General features: G+C 48.0%; 1 protein-coding gene across 2 annotated transcripts; it reads right to left on the minus strand.

Moving 5' to 3' along the window:
* Positions 1 to 1,734: 1,734 nt before the first annotated feature.
* AK2 (adenylate kinase 2) lies at positions 1,735 to 16,521 on the minus strand. 2 transcript variants are annotated; one of them, XM_056846738.1, is made up of 7 exons: positions 16,393 to 16,521; positions 11,859 to 11,984; positions 8,669 to 8,779; positions 7,661 to 7,755; positions 6,669 to 6,741; positions 5,620 to 5,815; positions 1,735 to 1,803 (listed from the first exon to the last, which is right to left on the minus strand). In XM_056846738.1, exons 1-7 carry the CDS (start codon positions 16,495 to 16,497, stop codon positions 1,796 to 1,798), a joined length of 714 nt encoding a protein of 237 aa, XP_056702716.1. In that variant the 5' UTR covers positions 16,498 to 16,521; the 3' UTR covers positions 1,735 to 1,795. The 2 variants fall into 2 exon arrangements, with proteins under 2 accessions (XP_056702716.1, XP_056702715.1); XM_056846737.1 differs by lacking the exon at positions 1,735 to 1,803 and having other exon boundaries at positions 5,536 to 5,815.
* Between the last annotated feature and the right edge of the window lie 2,266 nt (positions 16,522 to 18,787).

The raw sequence follows: 18,787 nt of genomic DNA on the forward strand, positions 1-18,787 counted from the left end.
CCAGTTCACTAATTAGCCTCTGCCGCTCATTTGGAGGGGTGGGGAATCAAACCCAGTTCTCCAGATCAGAGTCCACCGCTCCAAACCACGGTTCTTAACCACGCTGGCTCTCAAGCCAGGCCCTGGATCTTATTAAGCCCTGGTTTTTCAATGTTAACATAAGCAAATTAGGAGTTGTTGTAGATCTGCAAAAAAGGCCAGCTGACCGCTGAATAAAATATCTAAAAAGAGGGAAGTCCTTGACAATTGGCAAGTCCCTGTTGTTGCAATCTCCAAACCACAAGCGAGAATGCCACCTGTTTTTCTAGGGTCTGAGGTTTTCGACCTTTCTTTCAAATATTTTGTGAGAGAAGCCACTTTGAGGACCTCGGCTAACAAGAATGAGAGGGGAGCATAAAGGGTCTTGCTCTCCCTTTCTCCTTACCGTGATCCCTCCCTCCTACTACGCATACACACAGAGACAGCTCAGGTACAAATATGCATCCATTTTATTAAGGCAGCACATGGTCTCTAAAGAATGGGAGGTGGAACAGTTGTAGGGTACAGCCAATCATTAAGGGGAAGGGCTCTTTGGCTTTGGCCTTCAGTGCTGGAGGGGATACCAGTCTTGAGTAGGAAGGCAGGCAGCACCACAGCCAAAAGGAAAAAGATTTTAGATGCCCGCTGCTGAATTCCTACTGAGAGAAGTTGGGGGAGCTGCCCCAGATAGAACTTTTGATAGAAGCAGCCGTCGCTCCCCCTACTCTCGATTTAAAATGGAGGCCTACCATATGTGGACACCCAGAGTGGTTTTTTAGAATGTGCAAGAACTCACATCCCTACAAAGGAGTCCACCGCATCGTCCTCCACCCCTCAGCGCTCTGGGCATGGCTCAGGCAGTTTCGACTGCATCTCAGCACCAGGAGTGCCAATCACATTCATATAGAGATGCAACAGGGTTACTCATCTTCAACAGAGGGTGACTGGATGGAAGCGAGGCCAGAGTGGCAAAATCACAGAGCCACAGCAGGCCTCCTCTGTGACTGGGTACCTCTGTGGCCTTGCTGGAATAATGAATCCATTTCTTGCAGCACAATGTTTGGGAATTGTTGCAGTACACTAGAAGCAAGCCTTCTAAATCATCTGAATTATCAAGGGAAAGCTAGCAAGAAGAAGAGTTGTTTTTTATATGCCGACTTTCTCTACCACTTAAGGATCAAACCGGCTTAAAATCATCTTCCCTTCTCCTCCCCACAACAGACACTCTGTGAGGTAGGTGAGGCTGAGAGAGTGTGACTAGCCCAAGGCCACCCAGCTGGCTTTGTGTGTTGAAGTGGGGAAACAAATCCAGTTCACCAGATTAGCCTCCGCCGCTCATGTGGAGGAATGGGGAATCAAACCCGGTTCTCCAGATCAGAGTCCACCACTCCAAACCACCGCTCTTAACCACTACACCACGCTGGCGTGAGATGGTTAAAAAACAAACAAACAAACTCTGCTTTAGTATCCAAGCTACAGACATCTTGTTTCACAATCTGCATCCAGGGTTCGTGCTTCAAAGCTACGAAGGCCAGCCTTCCCAAACCAGGTTTTAATGTGCACTTACTGTCCTCCCAAAACACTGGTTTCTTTAGATAAGACACTTCTCTTGGACATGATTCTGGTGAGACGCCCCCCTTCAATGTTCCTGATTTCCAAACCCTGTAAACCCCCTTTAAAAACCCTACTGTCCCCATCCCTTTTCCCAAGGGCAGAGGAACAGGGGTGATAGAGCATGCAGCACTCGATGGTGTCCCGTCCTGTCCACCGCCTGGATTCATTCGGCTGAAATGAAATGAAGACAAAAAATAAAACAAACAGAAACTCAAAAAAACTGCCGAAGACAATTAAAAAGACTGAATACAATTAAAAAAACCCCCCGCCAAAGACAGACAGGCTTAAATACAACAGAACCAGTGGTAAAGAATAGTCTTAAAGCTCTGACTTGGGAGAATTGTCCAGCTATTGCTGGAGACTGAATTCTGGGCTAGACAGATCCTTTGCCTGACCTGCAAGGCTGTTCTCAACTTGCCTTATAAAAACTATGAAGCCAGGGCTCTCGCCTCGCCATTAGATCACAGCAGCCCTTCATTTGGCAGACTGAAAGATTCTTCTAGAAAACTGCTATAACTCACAGAATCAGAGTTGGAAGGGACCACCAGGGTCATCTAGTCTAACCCCCTGCACAATGCATGAAACTCACAGCTACCTTTCCCCCCACATCCCCAGTGACCAGAAGATGGCCAAGATTCCCTCCCTCCCATCATCTGCCTAAGGTCACAGAATCAGCATTGCTGACAGATGGCCATCTAACCTCCTCTTAAAAACCTCCAGGGAAGGAGAGCTCACCACCTCCCAAGGACGCCTGTTCCACTGAGGAACCGCTCTAACTGTTAGAAAGTTCTACCTAATGTTTAGACGGAAACTCTTTTGATTTAATTTCAACACGTTGGTTCTGGTCCAACCCTCTGGAGCAACAAAAAACAACTCGGCACCATAGAAAGCAAGGCACCATAGAAAACAACTTGGCACAACTCCCAAGGATCTCACAGAATCCTGACCTCACAAAACATCAGCAGAGCCTCAAAGACAGCAGGAGAAACAATAATCTACGGACTAGAAACTTGCATGCCTGATTTAAAATGTCTCCTTGGAAGACACACAATTTGTACCCCCAGACTAAGTGCCATGATTTCCCTACTGGCTGGAGTGATGTAGGAAAAAAGAACAAGAGAAGGCCAATAGTGCACAAGAACCCATGGCAGGGATCTTAAAGCACTGATTCTGTGACACGGGCCTCCTCTCTGGAAACACATAAAAAACACGAGGCTCGAATATGCATGTTCAGATTGCCTGTCCTGCCAAGAGGGTGCCAAAATGGGAGGAGGGACACTAGCCAGGCAAACCTTTTGATGGGATGGGGTTGGCAGCTCTCTCCAATGAGTGTGAGTCCATAGGCCATGAAGCTGGCAAGCGTTTTCCATTGACCTACATAACTTCAGCCACAAATGCATGGTTCCCCCTGGTTAAACTTCAAAAAGCTCCAAGATGCAACGAATAACGGGTACACAGCCTGCTGTTGCCTGAGTAGCCCACTTTCCTACCTATTTTGGAAGTAAAGTCTTCCAGTCCTTCGCTTGGAATCGCCCTTCGAAGAGGACAGTGGCTAGTTCAAAAGAGTCACCCAGAACCAAAATACACTGAAGTAATCGAGTGAGGAGAGGGGGAAGAAACAACAGACAAGCACAAAGGAGTGGAGTGAGGAAGAAGAAGAGTTGGTTTTTATATGCCAACTTTCTCTACCACTTAAGGGAGACTCAAACCAGCTTACAATCACCTTCCCTTCCCCTCGTCACAACAGACACCCTATGAGGTAGTGGGGCTGAGAGAGTGTGACTTGCCCAAGGTCACCCAGCTGGCTTCATGTGTAGGAGTGGGGAAACAAATCCAGTTCACCAGATTAGCCTCTGCCGCTCATGTGGAGGAATGGGGAATCAAACCCGGTTCTCCAGATCAGACTTCAACGCTCCAAACCACCTCTCTTAACCACTACACCACGCTGGCTCTCTCCCCGGAACACCCCCTTTCTGGCATCCTGTTGCTTTGCAGGCCCTGATCCCGCCAGCTAAACACAAAAAGAACCAGATGACAGACAGACTGAGTGGGGGCCAGCAGACACTTCCATTGTGATCCCACACAGACTTCCACACAGGCCAGAACTTGAGTCTGTATGGAGCCCTGGCGAGAGCAGAGTTACTATCCCACAGCACGTCAAGACTCGCAGTGGCTGGCAAAACAAGGCACAGGAAACAGATCCTGAAATTAAAGCCTCCGTCACAACAGCTTGGCTTGAGACACTCAAGGGCCTCTCTGGAAGATCTCAAAGACAGGTCAGAATCGTGGGAGGATAAATCGGGCTGCTTCAAGGGCTGGAAGGATCCTCACCACAGGAATTTCTATCAGAAGACAAGGCTGCTGAGAGAACAGAGGGCTCCTTTCTGTTCCCATGCAAATAAAGACTAGCAGCTGACCTTTCCCTAAAAGGAGACCAACCAGATCAGCTCCCAAAGCAAATTAGCATTCCAGGAAAATAGGATGAAGCCCAGCTGGGCTTCTTGGTGAAGAACATCTGCAATTCCTCCTGTGTAAACATAACCCAACTTATGCTGCGGTGCCACCAAAGCTGTCTGAGGCAGACGCATAAAAGAAAGCTACTGGTTGCCTTGGGACTTAAGAAGAAGAGTTGGTTTTTATATGCCGACTTTCTCTACCACTTAAGGATCAAACCGGCTTACAATCACCTTCCCTTCCCCACCACAGACACCCTGTGAGGTAGGTGGGGCTGAGAGAGCTCTAACACAGCTGTGACTTGCCCAAGGTCACCCAGCTGGCTTCATGTGTAGGAGTGGGGAAACAAATCCAGTTCACCAGATTAGTGTCCACCGTTCATGTGGACGAGTGGGGAATAAACCCGGTTCTCCAGATTAGAGTCCACCGCTCCAAACCACCAATCTTAACCACTACACCACGCTGGCTCTCCATTGAGCCCACCATGGCGCAGTTGCATACCCATCACCCAGCTTTAAAAAAATATATACATCCTCGCCTTACCAGCTAGCCCTCTTTTTACCAACTTTTGCAATGCCTTTGGGGTACTAACACACTAAAAGAGAAAAAATCAAACTCCAGGCCAAGGAAAGCCTAGGTTCCATTTCCTGAATAAGCTGCACAGAACAGCCAGTTTTGCAAACTGCTTGCTGACTGTACATCGCATACTCTGGTCCTGCTAGCCTTCAGAAGCGTGTGAAGCCCAGCATCTAGGGAACTTCCCTCGCTAACCGCGCGGCTTCTACATTGCCAGGAGGGCTAGAAACAAGACAGAAGCCGAGAGGTTTGGAAATGAGTGCCAGCTACCATCATTCTGCAGTTCAACAAGATATTGTGGAAGTACAAAAACACGCTGCTCTGAGTAGACCCAGTGATGCACAGGTGACATACTGGCTCAGCCCAGCAAAAAACAAGGTGTGCACATAGCCAGTCGAACCCTCTCTTCTCACAGGCGCCCGCCCTGATGTCTCTGGGCAAACTCCAAGCTGACAACAGTATATTTCCTGCAGTTGTATAGCGAAAGATGCAGAGGCTCCTTCCCACCGCTGTTGATCTGTGACCTTCAGCCCTCCCACGAGCATTGCACCAAACCACTCTGGTACGTAGGCAGAACAAAAGAAAGTGCAGCGTCTCCCCCCTCCCCATTTAACAGCATCTACGGGACAAACACCAGAGAACGCTTTCACTTTTGACTGCAGAGGCAGCCAGCTTCTAGCCTCAGGATCTGGTGTGCTACACCATTGCGCCCCCTGCAGGCCACCTGCATGCATGGTCCAAGTGCGTTTCTATACATCAAATATATATACAGACACACATAACACAAGTTAGGGAGTCAAGGTCTTGTTTAATGGAGGCTTTGAAGAACCTTCCTCCCCAGATGCGCTGCAGCCTTTCCTACCTCCTCTCTCTCCCTCCTGCTGACCCAAGAAGACAGGAAAGAAGGGAAGCGCCAGACGCGAGAAGAGTCCTAAACAAACATAACGAGGTCTTTACATGTGGCTTTTGAGAAAGCTGCCAAGATGCTGGCAAACACCACGTCGGGGGACTGGGAAGCATCCACTGCTGTGTGGATCCCACGTCGGGTGTAGTACTCGACCAGTGGGGCCGTCTGGGTGTGGTAGGACTTCAGCCGAGCTTTCAAAGCGACTTCATTGTCATCTGAGCGGCGGATCAGGGCCTCTCCAGTCACCTGGAAAGACAAGTGCAGATGAAAACAGTGTCTGGCCAGTTCAGCTTCCCTCCTGGGGTGGGATACCCTCAGCTTCAAACTAGTAGGAGATTTTAGAGCTAAAAGTAGAAGGCGCCTAAAAAAAATGATGCAATTCCTAATGTTGGCAGCTTCCAACTTTATGCAGGTGACTCTGAGGAAGTATCAAGTGCTTTTCCAACCCGGATGAGAACCAGCCCAAGATATTCGGTGGACGGTGCAGATCAGCTGTTTGGAAACAAGAGCTGCATCCCAGAATCCCTTGCACTGTTGCTGAGGGAACCTACACCATGGGCAGTGTGTTCTTCTACAAAATTCTCATTTTCCTGCTTTATTCTGGCTTTGTTAATTACGAGAAGAGACAGAAAGATATGTAGGACAATGAAGCACTAACCCTTGGAAATCTTATTTAATAGCCCCAACTTCCGCAACTTCAGCAGGCACAACTCACACGTTTCCAAGCATTGTCATGAAGCCACAGGGGCTGGATTTTTTTTTTTAATGAAAGCTAAGATTTTCAACAAGTAGAGAACCACCCCACAGAACCCAGCTCTGTCTACCATCATGGTTTCAGCTGAACAGTCTTATCACGTGTTCCCTTCTAGGAAACAGAACACTAAAAGTCTGTCAGTGGGAATTCTATTGGCATCCAATGCGTTTTGATTTGGAACAACCTAGCCAAGCCAATCAAGAGCGAACTGCCGGCAGGAGTCAGAAGAAACGCAGTTTAAGATGATATTCATCTGGATCACACCCAGCCTCCTGAAGGCACCGCAGAGCTTTAGAGCAATAAAAGGAAATCAGAAGAAACCCCCTTAACTGAAAGTTCACATACATCATCCTTCATGTGGAGTTTAGGAGGATTGAATTCCTCGTGGTACGAGCGGCCACTTGCTGGATGGATCAACCTAAAATAGACCACAGCAAAGTGTACTGCAGATCCCGTTATTTCTTCAGATACAGAATCACGAAGCAGCTTAACCCTCACCTTGGTTCCAAAGGAAGCAGCCTTGCTAGAAAGAGCCCCATGAAGCGGCAGGAGTCACAGAGGGCATGGGGTTACGAAGGGGGCTGCAGCTCCAATTAAAAGTAGCATCTCCAGAGTAGTCCAGGGGCACAAAATCTATTCCAGCACAAGCTTTTGAGAGTCAGACTCCACTTTCGGCAGATGCACAGGACTGCAAATCCATTTGGCCCAATTTATGTACACAACAGTAAGAGGCATGTCAGTGAAATAGGCTATTAAAAGAGGCCAGCTCAAAACAAAAACCAGCTCTCTCAGTATGAGTGCGAGACTCTTCCAAGTGTTGTAAAATAGTCAAAATGTAAAGTCTAGCTTAGGACGGGCCTGGCGGATTTACAATTTTACGCATCTGAAGAAGTCAGCTCTGACCCACAGAGTACGTTTTGTCTTTAAGGGCCTTGAGACCCCTGATTTATTTTGCCGCTGCAGACCAACACGGCTTCTCTTTGGAATCTTCATATTTGGGTTCAGCATAATGGTTGTTGTTGGATATTATACATTACATTTAGCAGAGTAAATAATAACAGACGATGTTAACTTAAACTTAAAAGATTTATTCCTTAACGGACATACTAGATATAAGTCCTACACTATGGAAAAGCTAAGTCAACTACAACAACAACTGAACCTAGATATAGCACAATGGCAATTAAACTCCCTCTTTTAGAATCAACTGCTTTACTTGATGCAGAAGCAGTTAACTCTTTCATGACTGGATGCTGAGACTTGCATATTCCAACAGTTGTCCTGAGCCACCCATAAGAACTGAAGACACGCGTTTCCCCACAGAAAGCAATTCTTACCGTCCTGTGATTCTCCGAATGAGTAAGGAGTCGGCAATGCTGAATTCAATGACGGAATCTAGATTCTCTTTCCTTTTCTCCATGAGCTCGTCGAGCTGTTAACATTTCCAGAGGGAGGAAAGAGGACGAGAAAGTTCATTACGGCACAGAGGGTGGATTCGGACCAAACAAGGCTGTTCTGAAAGAGAGAGCAAGGCTTGCGGGACTGCTGCTCAGCTGGGGAGCCCAAGCGCTGCATGCGTGAGGGCGCTCAGCTCAGGATTTGCAGGGGGCCCTTTGCAAACAGACTCCCAAATTTAACACCCAGCAGGAAAGCCCTTCCTGCCTGAACTGTTCACAGTGCTGCTTCAGTAGCATTGCTATAACGCCCACTCTGCACTGCTTCTCTTTCCAGAAAAAAAGAGAAAGAAAGCAACAGCTATCTGATATTTCCATGCTCTGAGAAAGGGGGGGGGCTTTGAAAAAAGACACGCTACCTCAGTTCAGGGCTGATTCAAGGCACTGTGTCACTCAAAGCAAGGGGTACATACTCCCTTCCAGACCCACACCACCATTGACTGACAGCAGCACTGGCAGAGGGGCTTGGTTTGGATCCAGCAGCTTCAAGCAGGAATACCAGCCATGCTGCTGATGGCAAGGGGTGAGTTAAGCCCCTGCATTGTATCAGTGCCCTCCTCCACTGCAGGCAATCGCTTGGAACAGTGCAGCTGGAGGACTGGCCCTGACATCTGTTTTGCCCCATACCGGAATGGACCTGTCTGTTTCCTCCATACCAGATGAACTAGCCCGGGTTCTGCCAGCAGCATTTCACCAGCCCCTCAGATTGGCTGCAAACGCTAAGAAGCCTTCTTAGGGAGATAAGAGAGGAAGGCAGAGAGCATGCACCAGTTAAAAGTGACAACAAGAAGCTAACTGGATTGGCCTAAGCCGGCACGTGCTCGATACTGATCCCCACATTCCTGGAAGCGGCCTCAGGAAGTTCAGGAGGGGCACACTGCTGTCACACACCATTTCTGCTTGCCGCACCGTGCGGGGAAAGCCATCCAAAAGGAAGCCGTTTCTGCAGGGAGGGGCTTCCAGGTTTTTTTCAATCAGCTCCACCACCATCTCGTCGCTCACCTTATAGTCGTCAGGGCGGGGAGAAAGAAGAGACAAGAAAGAGCAGTTTTGATTAAGCCCCTCACAGCAGCAATGTCAGTCTGAGTTTCTGGACCACCTAGCAGAATACATGGAGCCCCCTTTCCCCATGCCAACTTCCCCCTGCAGATTATTACAAAATAAACTTGAAACGAAGAAGGCAGCAGAAGAGTGTTTTAGTGGTACCCACTTCTGTGCTTACTTTACTTTTGGGGGTCCGCTTACAGATTAACGCCCTGCTCCTACAAAAACACGAGAATCTTTCCAGACAAACCAAAGGGTATTCGAGTTAGGTTTCTCCATATGTTAACGGCTGGTAGAAGAAATCTTGCGAGATATTGGGAAAGCAATAAATTCCCTGACTTAAATAATTGGCTTGACAAGATTAAAGAAACCTATGTTTTAATTAAGTTGTATTATAATAATGATAAAAAATACGGAAGAACTGGACACTCGCTGGAATTCAACAATTTCAAGGATGGAAAAAGCACTTCAGTGTAAATTGGTAGTAATGTAATAATCATGCGGATTTTAGATAAATAGATAATTACTTGATTAAGTGCTATGGGTATTTTAGCTATATTAGTAACTGTTTTAGTTTCTTTAAAATAATTTGTATCATTAGTATTTGATTTTTTAGTAATGTTAGATCTATGTTTTTTTTCTTTTTCTTTTCTTTTAATATTCAATGTTTATAATACAAAGAAAAAAGAAATCCCTGAAAGAAAGAAAAAACACAAGAATCACACAGCAGTTGACCATGCAAGCTTACATTTTAGGTTTCCTTTTTTGCAATTGTAAGTGGATACTATTGTTGGGCAACAGGGGGCATTTCATGGCCATCCTGTGTATGTGCAGCAGCAAACCCACACTGCCCACCGGGCCTCCCAGAGTCCCTGCCCTGAGCCTATCCTGTTCCACCTCTTCCTTTCTGGGCTTGCGACCCACCTTCAAAAAAGCTGTAACCCACTTCCATCAGGTCCTGACCCACCATCTGAGAATCACTACACGAGAGGACCAGAAACCAAGGTGGGCCAAGAACTCCAGCACACTGTCCTGCACCCAGGAGTTGGCCAGTGCTCCAGGCAGCTCCAGGGCCAAAGCAATTGGGGAAGGGCCGTGGCTCAGTGGCAGAGCCTCTGCTTGGCATGCAGAAGGTCCCAGGTTCAATCTCCGGCATCTCCAGTTAAAGGGACTAGGCAGGTAGATGATGTGAAAGACCCTTGCCTGAGACCCTGGAGAGCCGCTGCAGGTCTGAGTAGCCAATATTGACTTTTATGGACCAAAGGTCTGATTCAGTATAAGGCAGCTTCATGGGTTCATGTGATATATGAACACCTGTAGTGCGAGGGCAGCTGCACTTCACAGCCAAACCTATTTGCGCTGCAAGCAACTTTCCACAGTGTACCTGCCATCCCTTGATGGTCTAGAGGTACCTGCCAACCACTGCGGTCTAGAGGACTGCACAAGCTGAGCAGGGAACAGGGCGCTGCCAGGTAAGCACCCTGTTCACAGCTAAGGGCCGGATTACAGCCTTCTGTCAGACTTTGCCCAAGTATTTAAAATGTATTCATCTTATATTAATTTACATACACAAGAACACTTCTGATGCCCTGAGCATAGAATGAGTTCCCACTATCTCCCATCCCAAGGTGCAGGGGTGTGTCATACAGCCCAGGCAGATTATTGGTTCTAGGGGACAACAGCCTTATCTGGCCCCTGCAGCTGCTGCTGCCAAGGCCTCTCCTCTCCTAGCCCGCCGATATCACGACGAAGGCTGCGTGATCCATCACAGCCCCGCTCTAACAATGACACCACACTTGGATGCCACCCAGCGGTTGCAGGAGAACAAAAGGAAGCCGTTTGTTCTGGGTCCAGAGTGGTCAACAAAAGCGGCAGTGTGTAAGTAGGAAGGACCTTTGTGAGGCCAACTCTTTTGATTTTCCACTTTCCAGGTCCAAATTGGGAAGAGGGGCAAGACAGAGAAAGACAAAAATGTTACATCCTTCAAAACCCAGTAGAAAAGAGCAAGAGTTCCGTAGCACCTTAAAGACTAACAAATTTCTGGCAGGGTATGAGCTTTATCTGAAGAGCTTTATCTGAAGAAGTGAGCTGTGGCTCATGAAAGCTCATAACCTGCCAGAAATTTTGTTAGTCTTTAAGGTGCTACTGGACTCTTGCTCTTTTCTACTGCTAGTGACAGACTAACACTGCTACCCATCATGATCTACTTTCAAAACCCAGTGTATCATAAAGCCTTCAGACTAGAAATATTTAAGATATTGGCCAGGAAGGAAGCACTGAAGATATTGGCCAGGAAGGAAGCACTGAAGATATTGGCCAGGACCTAGATGCAAAGAAGAGAGGAAAAATCCCTTTGCAACTGAGTCTCCTTCCTATTCGGCAACCAATAATAAATGTCCCTCCCCCAGTGTGTATTTGCAAGACTTCTTCCTCCAATTCATTTCAGCAGACAGCAAACTCAAGCAGAACTATGCAGTGGGATGGATGGAGAGAAGAGGCCTTCCATCTCTGCCACCAGGAAAGGGGGGAAATTCTAAAAAAATAAATTAAAGATACTTTGAAGGCCGAATTCCACTCCACTGAACCATCTCACACATCAAAATTTACAGGCAGAGCGGGCAGAGGAATGTGCCTATGAGGATTTGCACTTTACTCAGTAAGGGCACTTTCACACATGCCAAATAATGCATGTTCAATCCACTTTCAATGCACTTTAACGATCATTTGCAAGTGGATTTTGCCATTTCACACAGTAAAATCCAGCAGCAAAGTGCATGGAAAGTGATTGAAAGTGAATTATTCGGCATGTGTGAAAGTGCCCTAGTCTCTGACCATCGTTAGAATGCCACCCTGGTCATAAGTTTCCATTCCAGGGCATGCAAGTTAAGGACTGAAAAACATCTTTGGGGAGGGAGCCAATTGCTGCCAGCCACATACACTCTGTATACTTAGGAGGAAGGAGATGGACAGGCCTGCAGGCACTCAACGGATCTGGGAAAAGGGAAGGGCTTCGTAGCAGGAAGAGCCCTGTACCTACCAGCTTGCCGGCATCCATCGTCTCCTTCAGCCTCTTCCCCAGCTCTGAACCCGAGGCTACCATGGCCCTCAGCATGTCCCCCGTTGCCAAGTGACACACGCAGTATGCTTCAGTGAGCCGGGGAGCCTGAACAAGGAAAAGCACAATGGGTTAGCTGTGTTAGTCGGTCACTAACAGTGGAAAAGAGCAAGAGTCCAGTAGCACCTTAAAGACTAACAAAATTTAATGCAGGATATGAGCTTTCATGAGCCACAGCTCACTTCAGATACAGCTAGAACATATGTATTTATTGTATTTATTGATACAGTCTGTTTGACCAGCCAAAAGTTAATACATAAAATTATCTGACTTAATAGAACTGCAAAACTAATATAAATTACAAAATTAGATATTAAAATGTAAAATATTAAAACGTAGCATGAGAATTAACTTAACATCTTAATATTTCTAAAATTATAGCAAGGTTTAATAATTTTTTCCATCCTATTTTTGGGAGTTTTAATTGCATTGGTGCAAAATTTGACAGTTGGGAGCAAAAAGTGTGGAGTTTCACCCATCAGGAGCCTCTTAATCAGGAACTCTACTGGCTTATCTGGGAATCCACTGATCAGGGGAGCAATGAATTTAATACAAGCCTTATGATAAAATGGATAGCTGAACAATACATGATGAGTGGTTTCGATGTCTCCTTACCTGCAAGGGCATAGGACAGCTAGAACATGATTCCATCTATCCTTAAGTAGAGACGAGTGACTTAGACACACAATGGCAATGTAAAGGTCAAAAGCAAGCGAATGATATTAGCAGGCGTGATTGGATTAGGTGTGATATGCAGAGGGGTAGTAGGCATGGAGAAATCAACATTGGTAATGAGCCAGGAATCCCAGATTTCTATTAAGTCCCGGAGAAAAGCAGAGCAGGAGGAAACAACTGAAACCAGGGGAGGGTCAGGCCACATCCACATCACAGCTTCTGGGGTGGAGGGGGAACTTTTAGCTGACTTTGCCCAAGTGCTCCTCAAGAATATAGAACTGCCTGTGGAAAAGTGACAACTGCAACAGGGCCTGGCAACTGCCTCCCCTCCAGCTAACCATCACTTATGCTGTCCCTGGAGCTGGGAGAAGGAAGTCCACTTGGACAAGAATGGAGAAGAAAGCCCAGACTACATTGCCACACATCCCGTCTAGAGGCCAGCCGAATGCCTCCAGGAAATGCACAAGAATGGGATGAAGCCAATAGCCCTCACCTATTCCTCACCCACAGCACCTGTGACTCAGATATATTGCCTCTGAACACGGCTTCGTTCAGCTATCATCAGGGGTGGAGTAAGACATTCACTTGGCCCAGGAGAGCAAGGCAGACCTAGCGGTCCCTTATGAGCTACAAACTCAGACATGGCCAGATGGGTGTCGGCTCACCCCCTGTATCCTTCTGCACTGCTGCCAACTAGCAACAGGTAGGGGAGGAACCACGGCTCAGTGGTACAGCACCTGCTTGTCACACAGAAGGTTCCAGGTTCAATCTTGGACATCACCAGTTCACAGGATCAGGTAGCAGGTTACGTGAAAGACCTCCACCTGAGTTGCTGGTGAGCTGCAGCCATTCAGACCAGACTGATTTCTGTATTTATGAGACTGCCTCTCTCACTATTCCCTTCAGGAGATAACAAACTGGTGGTCCAGATAACAAACTGGACCAGCCTGTGAACAGCACAAAGTATTATCAGGATTACCAGTTGCAAGATCAGGTGATTATATGTGTAACAGAGGAGGAAAGAAAACCAGGAGCTAGCTCCCTCAGTGCATAGATACATGCCCTCAGCCAGTGATTACTATACCCTGAAAACACAACATTGTAATAATTTTTAAAAATAATGAAGTATCTTTTGCTAGATCCACTTTTAAGAGTATGCTGAAATGGTAGGGGACTAGGAAACAGTACAGAGGCAGGTAAGGGAAAGCAGAGATGGCTCCAGGGTGTCCAATCTTCACCTGTCCCTTCTCAAATGGAGAGAAAGCAGTGTCCCCCACCCACCCTCGGTGACATATTGGGTTTTCCAAACATCCTACAGCCACACTTCATTCTTACAGACAAAGACGCGTTTTGAATATTTATTAGAAGGAGGAAAGCTCAGAACAGTGACTAATGCAGAGACGCAAGAGGCAGCCTCCTAAGGGCTGGCAACTCTCTGTATCAGGCAACTGGATCATTCATTTGCCTCCCAATGCAGAGAGCTGGCAAAATTACACCCCCCAATAGAATCTAACCTCAAGCACACAAGGCCAAAGCAGTGAAACCAACAGAGACACAGCAGGCAGCCTCCTCTGTGAGTTCTTTGGGTCCATGGCAACTTTGCATTAACTAATTTCTTGCATTGTGCCTGCCGTTTGGGAACTACTGCCTTAGCACAATATATGTGAAATCGACAAAAGGAAGCTAGTTTTGCAAGAAAGTTTTTTCAAAACTTGAGAGATTACGTCAGACATGCCACCGTGCCCCACCCCAGACAGCACAAAGGGCAAGCTGTTTGCCTTGCAATAGAGCAGAAGGAAGATTACTTGGGCCATGAACAGAGGGAAGGATTGGTCACATAGGGGTAAGAGTCCTGCCTCAAAGTAGTTTGTGCTTTGGAGGGTCCAGCTTTAAGTGAAACAGCTAGTCCCAAGATAGGGCAAGAAAATACGAGAGGATACTTTACCCCAGTAATTTCATTCGCATACCAGCCACAGGACTGCCACTCCCCCCAACTTTTACCACAGGATTGCAACTCCTACAAGTAGGCTGCACTACTATGTGGGAGAAAGTGTGCAGGGCACACGCGCACATCTCCTCTCAAGAAAGAGCACCATCATCCAGGACTCCCCACTTCAAGTGGCAAGAACTCTCCAAGGCTAAGACCTTTCCCCTTCTTTTGGAGATGCCCAGGGATGTACGGGACAAGCACAGAATACATGAATCTGCCTTACACTGAATCAGATCCTTGGTCCATCAAAGTCAGTATTGTCTACCCAGACCGGCAGCGGCTCTCCAGGGTCTCAGGCGGAGTTTTTTCACATCACCTACCTGCCTAGCCCTTTTAACTGGAGATGCCGGGGACTGAACCTGGGACCTTCTGCATGCCAAGCAGATACTCTACCACTGAGCTATGGCCCTTCCCCGCAAGGCAACCACACTAGGTGTTCATACACTGGAGGTGCAACCAAAAAGGTGATAGCACCAGGCCTGGCTCACAAAAGGCACCAGAACAGCCTGCCTCCAAAAAGCACCCAAGCAAGCAGGCTATTCAGTCCAGACACCTTTCAAGAAAAACTTCTTTTTAGGAGTAAAACCACTGATTACTAAAGGACTCTTGAAGCAGGTCCGTTTGGATGTAAACTACTTCTACGGGGACTTTGTGGAGGTTTCCCTAACTTGCTTCTGCCACTGGTTCGCTCCTCGCCCCCCTCCCCGCCGATGGAAGGATGACACCGAGGAATGCCCCCGGGGGCGAAAAGCAGTAAAACCAGCACAGCAAGCTAAGCGAGAAGAGACTGGTTCTTTCTCCTGCTATGCTAGTTTTCTACTTGCACGGCCTTCTTCTTCTTGTCACACAAAGGTACTTTCAGAATTGGAAACCACCTCTTGCAGCTCATTCAACCCGCCTCATTTCCCCTGCACGTGTGAACCGGCCTCAAGAGTGGCGAGGCAAGTGGGCCCCTTTCACCCAGCCCAAATAATGCACTTTCAATCCACTTTCACAGTGGGTAGCCGTGTTAGTCTGTCTGCAGTAGTAGAAAAGAGCAAGAGTCCAGTAGCACCTTAAAATATTTTCTGGCAGCGTATGAGCTTGTATCTGAAGAAGTGAGCTGTGGCTCATGAAAGCTCAGACCCTGCCAGAAAATATTTTTGTTAGTTTTTAAGGTGCTACTGGACTCTTGCTCTTTTCAACTACTGCAGATTCTTCACTGAAGAAGTGAGCTGTGGCTCATGAAAGCTCCTACCCTGCCAGAAAATATTTTTGTTAGTCTTTAAGGTGCTACTGGACTCTGGCTCTTTTCTACTACTGCAGATTCTTCACTGAAGAAGTGAGCTGTGGCTCACGGAAGCCCATACCCTGCCAGAAAACATTTTTGTTAGTCTTTAAGGTGCTACTGGACTCTGGCTCTTTTCTACTACTGCAGATTCTTCACTGAAGAAGTGAGCTGTGGCTCACGAAAGCTCCTACCCTGCCAGAAAATATTTTTGTTAGTCTTTAAGGTGCTACTGGACTCTGGCTCTTTTCTAATCCACTTTCAGTGCACCTTAACGATCGTTTGCAAGTGGATCTCGCCAGTTCACACAGTTAAATCTACCTTCAAAGTGCACTGAAAGTGGATGGAAAGTGCATTCTTTGGGCTGTGTGAAAGGGCCCCAAGGGCTTGTGCGCGCTGGAACCCCCAGGTTCCAGGGCCTCCCCAAGCACGTGGAAAAGCAAGGAAGTCGCCGGCTCAAGAGCCTGTGATCCTTTAGCGGGGAGGGGGGGAGCGGAGACTCTCGGACACCTGGGTCCCCTCACCTGGGTTCCCTTCCCGGCCCCGGGCGGCCCCAACAGCACAGCCCGGATGCCCTTCCGGACACCCCGGCCGAGGCTCCCCTCTCCGCCTTCCGCACTCGGAGCCATCGCCGCAGTCTTCCTACTTTGCCCGACTGGCGGGGAGGGGGGGAAAGGCATGTGCCAGGAGGCCCGCCCCCCGCGCCGCTCCATAGGCCCGCGCTCCAGGCCGGACACACGCCGCAGCCAATCGTCTCGGGGGAGCGACACATTGTGTGCTCTGGTTGGAGAGCGTCATGCCGTCCAAAGGGGCGGGTCACAGGCGTGCGCCTGCGCGCTCCCCAATGCGCGTGTCTTCCAAGGCGGCCGCGCTTTCTCGCGTAGAGGGCGCTTGGTGTATGTTGCTCTGTAAGGAGGAGGGGCCTGTATCTATTTAACTCCACCTCCACGCCCTCTGGTGAGTTGGAAAGGGCGTTGTAAACTTTCTTTTTAAAAAAATAATAATTTTTTATTGTTTTTCAAATTAATTCACATTCAATTGTGTCATTCCATTCATAGTGTATAATATAAACAATTTCTATTTTGTCACTAAAAAGATATATAGGCCGCCGTAAACTTTCTCATAGCCATTTGCACTATTTGCACAACGGTCTGGTTCACATGTGCAGTGGAGCGAGGGGGAGAAGAGGAGACAGGAAGGGGGGTGGAGCGGGGGGACGTTACCATGTCAAACTGCAGGCTAGGGCTTGTTGCTGTGGCACATTGCAAACAGAAGAACCTTTCTTCCTGGTGCACTAGCTTTCTGTTTGGAGTGGTGTGGGGGGGTTTAATGCAAAGGGGCAGCCAACTCTGTACTTCTATCATCTCCTTCTTGTATAAACCAGGCCTGGGAAGAAGGAGAGGGGCTAGCCTTTCGTTCTCCCGCAGAGGCTTGGCTGCTGGCCCGAGATGCTGCTCCACAGGAGTCAGTAAGCTGTGCTTCAGGGTTCCTTGTTAAAGCATCCTGTGGCCCATACCTCCTGCTGAGTGTTGGCATTACTATGCAATATTGCTATCCCACATGTCATGAGACGACAAGAGTCACTGGAAAAGACAGTCATGCTAGGAAAAGTTGAGGGCGGCAGGAAAAGAGGAAGACCCAACAAGAGATGGATTGACTCAATACAGGAAGCCACAGCCTTCAGTTTGCAAGATCTGAACAAGGCTGTCAAAGATAGGACATTTTGGAGGACTTTCATTCATAGGGTCGCCATGAGTTGGAAGCGACTTGACGGCACTTAACACACACACACACACACACTGCTATCCCAGGCAACCATGTTGGCTGGCCTTGACACATTTGGTAACAGGAGGGGGTTAGATGCTGCCTCCTCGACACCAAGGATGGAAACTGACCCTGTGAAAGTGAGCCTTGCCTGGAAAGCAGTCAAGGGGACTGGCTCAACTGTAGAGCATTTGCCTAGCTTGCAAAAGGTCCCAGGTTCAATCAGTAGCATCTCCAGTTAAAAGTACTAGGTAATGGATGGTGTGAAAGTGGCCCTGAAGAGTCACTGTCAGTCACAGTAGACAAGGATGGACTGATGAAGAAGAGTTGGTTTTTACATGCCAACTTTATCATTTAAGAAAGACTCAAACAGGCTTACAGGCTCCTTCCCTTCCCACGACAGACACCCTGTGAGGTCGGTGGGGCTGAGAGAGCTGTGACTAGCCCAAGGTCACCCAGCTGGCTTCATATGTAGTAGCGGGGAAAGAAATCCAGTTCACCAGATTAGCCTCTGCTGCTCATGTGGAGGAGTGGGGGAATCAAACCCAGTTCTCCAGATCAGAGTCCACCGCTCCAAACCACCACTCTTAACCACTACACCAGGCTGATAGTCAGATTCCATGGAAGGCAGCCTCATATGTAAGGGGGAGTCTGTGGTGAAGGTGACCATGAAGCCTCTGGCAGCAGCAAGTGGTTGAGTTGCCTGAATCACAGGGGAAGGGTCCTGGCTGGGCTGCTTGAGACAGACAGGAGCAGCTGCCTGACCATGCCCCAGTCTTGAATGGTGCCTAGCCCCTCCTGTCCCTTGGCCTTGGGGGAGGCCTACGGCCCAGCCCTCCCTGCCTCTGCCCTTCTGCCTCCTTCATTCTCCCCTCTTCCTCTCCCCTCAATCTGATCTCAAGGGCAGTGCCAGCGAGGTTTCTTTGACACCTCTCCCTTCTTCCCTGCCTCCTCTATGGTCACGGCTGCTCATAATGCAATAATTCAGGACCACAAGCACAGTGCAGTATAGGTTCGAAATTAGCTGTGTTCTTCAAGCCAGTACAACAGCTGTCATTTTAAGTAACACGAGGGCCATTCATATAGATGTGAGACTTCACTTTTTAACCAGTATGTTTTTTCGAATATAACATTTATTCAGCTACTTTTTTTTTT

The sequence above is a fragment of the Euleptes europaea genome, chromosome 3 (genome assembly GCF_029931775.1).
Source record: "Euleptes europaea isolate rEulEur1 chromosome 3, rEulEur1.hap1, whole genome shotgun sequence".
NCBI lineage: Eukaryota > Metazoa > Chordata > Lepidosauria > Squamata > Sphaerodactylidae > Euleptes > Euleptes europaea.

Coding starts and splice junctions, on each gene's coding strand:
- AK2 (XM_056846737.1), bottom strand. CDS start 16,497: ATGGCTCCGAGTGCGGAAGGCGGAGAGGGGAGCCTCGGCCGGGGTGTC. Junction 8,780..11,858: donor CGATGGATGCCGGCAAGCTG/GTAGGTACAGGG, acceptor GACGACTATAAG/GTGAGCGACGAGATGGTGGT. Junction 7,756..8,668: donor CGGTGCGGCAAGCAGAAATG/GTGTGTGACAGC, acceptor AAATGTTAACAG/CTCGACGAGCTCATGGAGAA.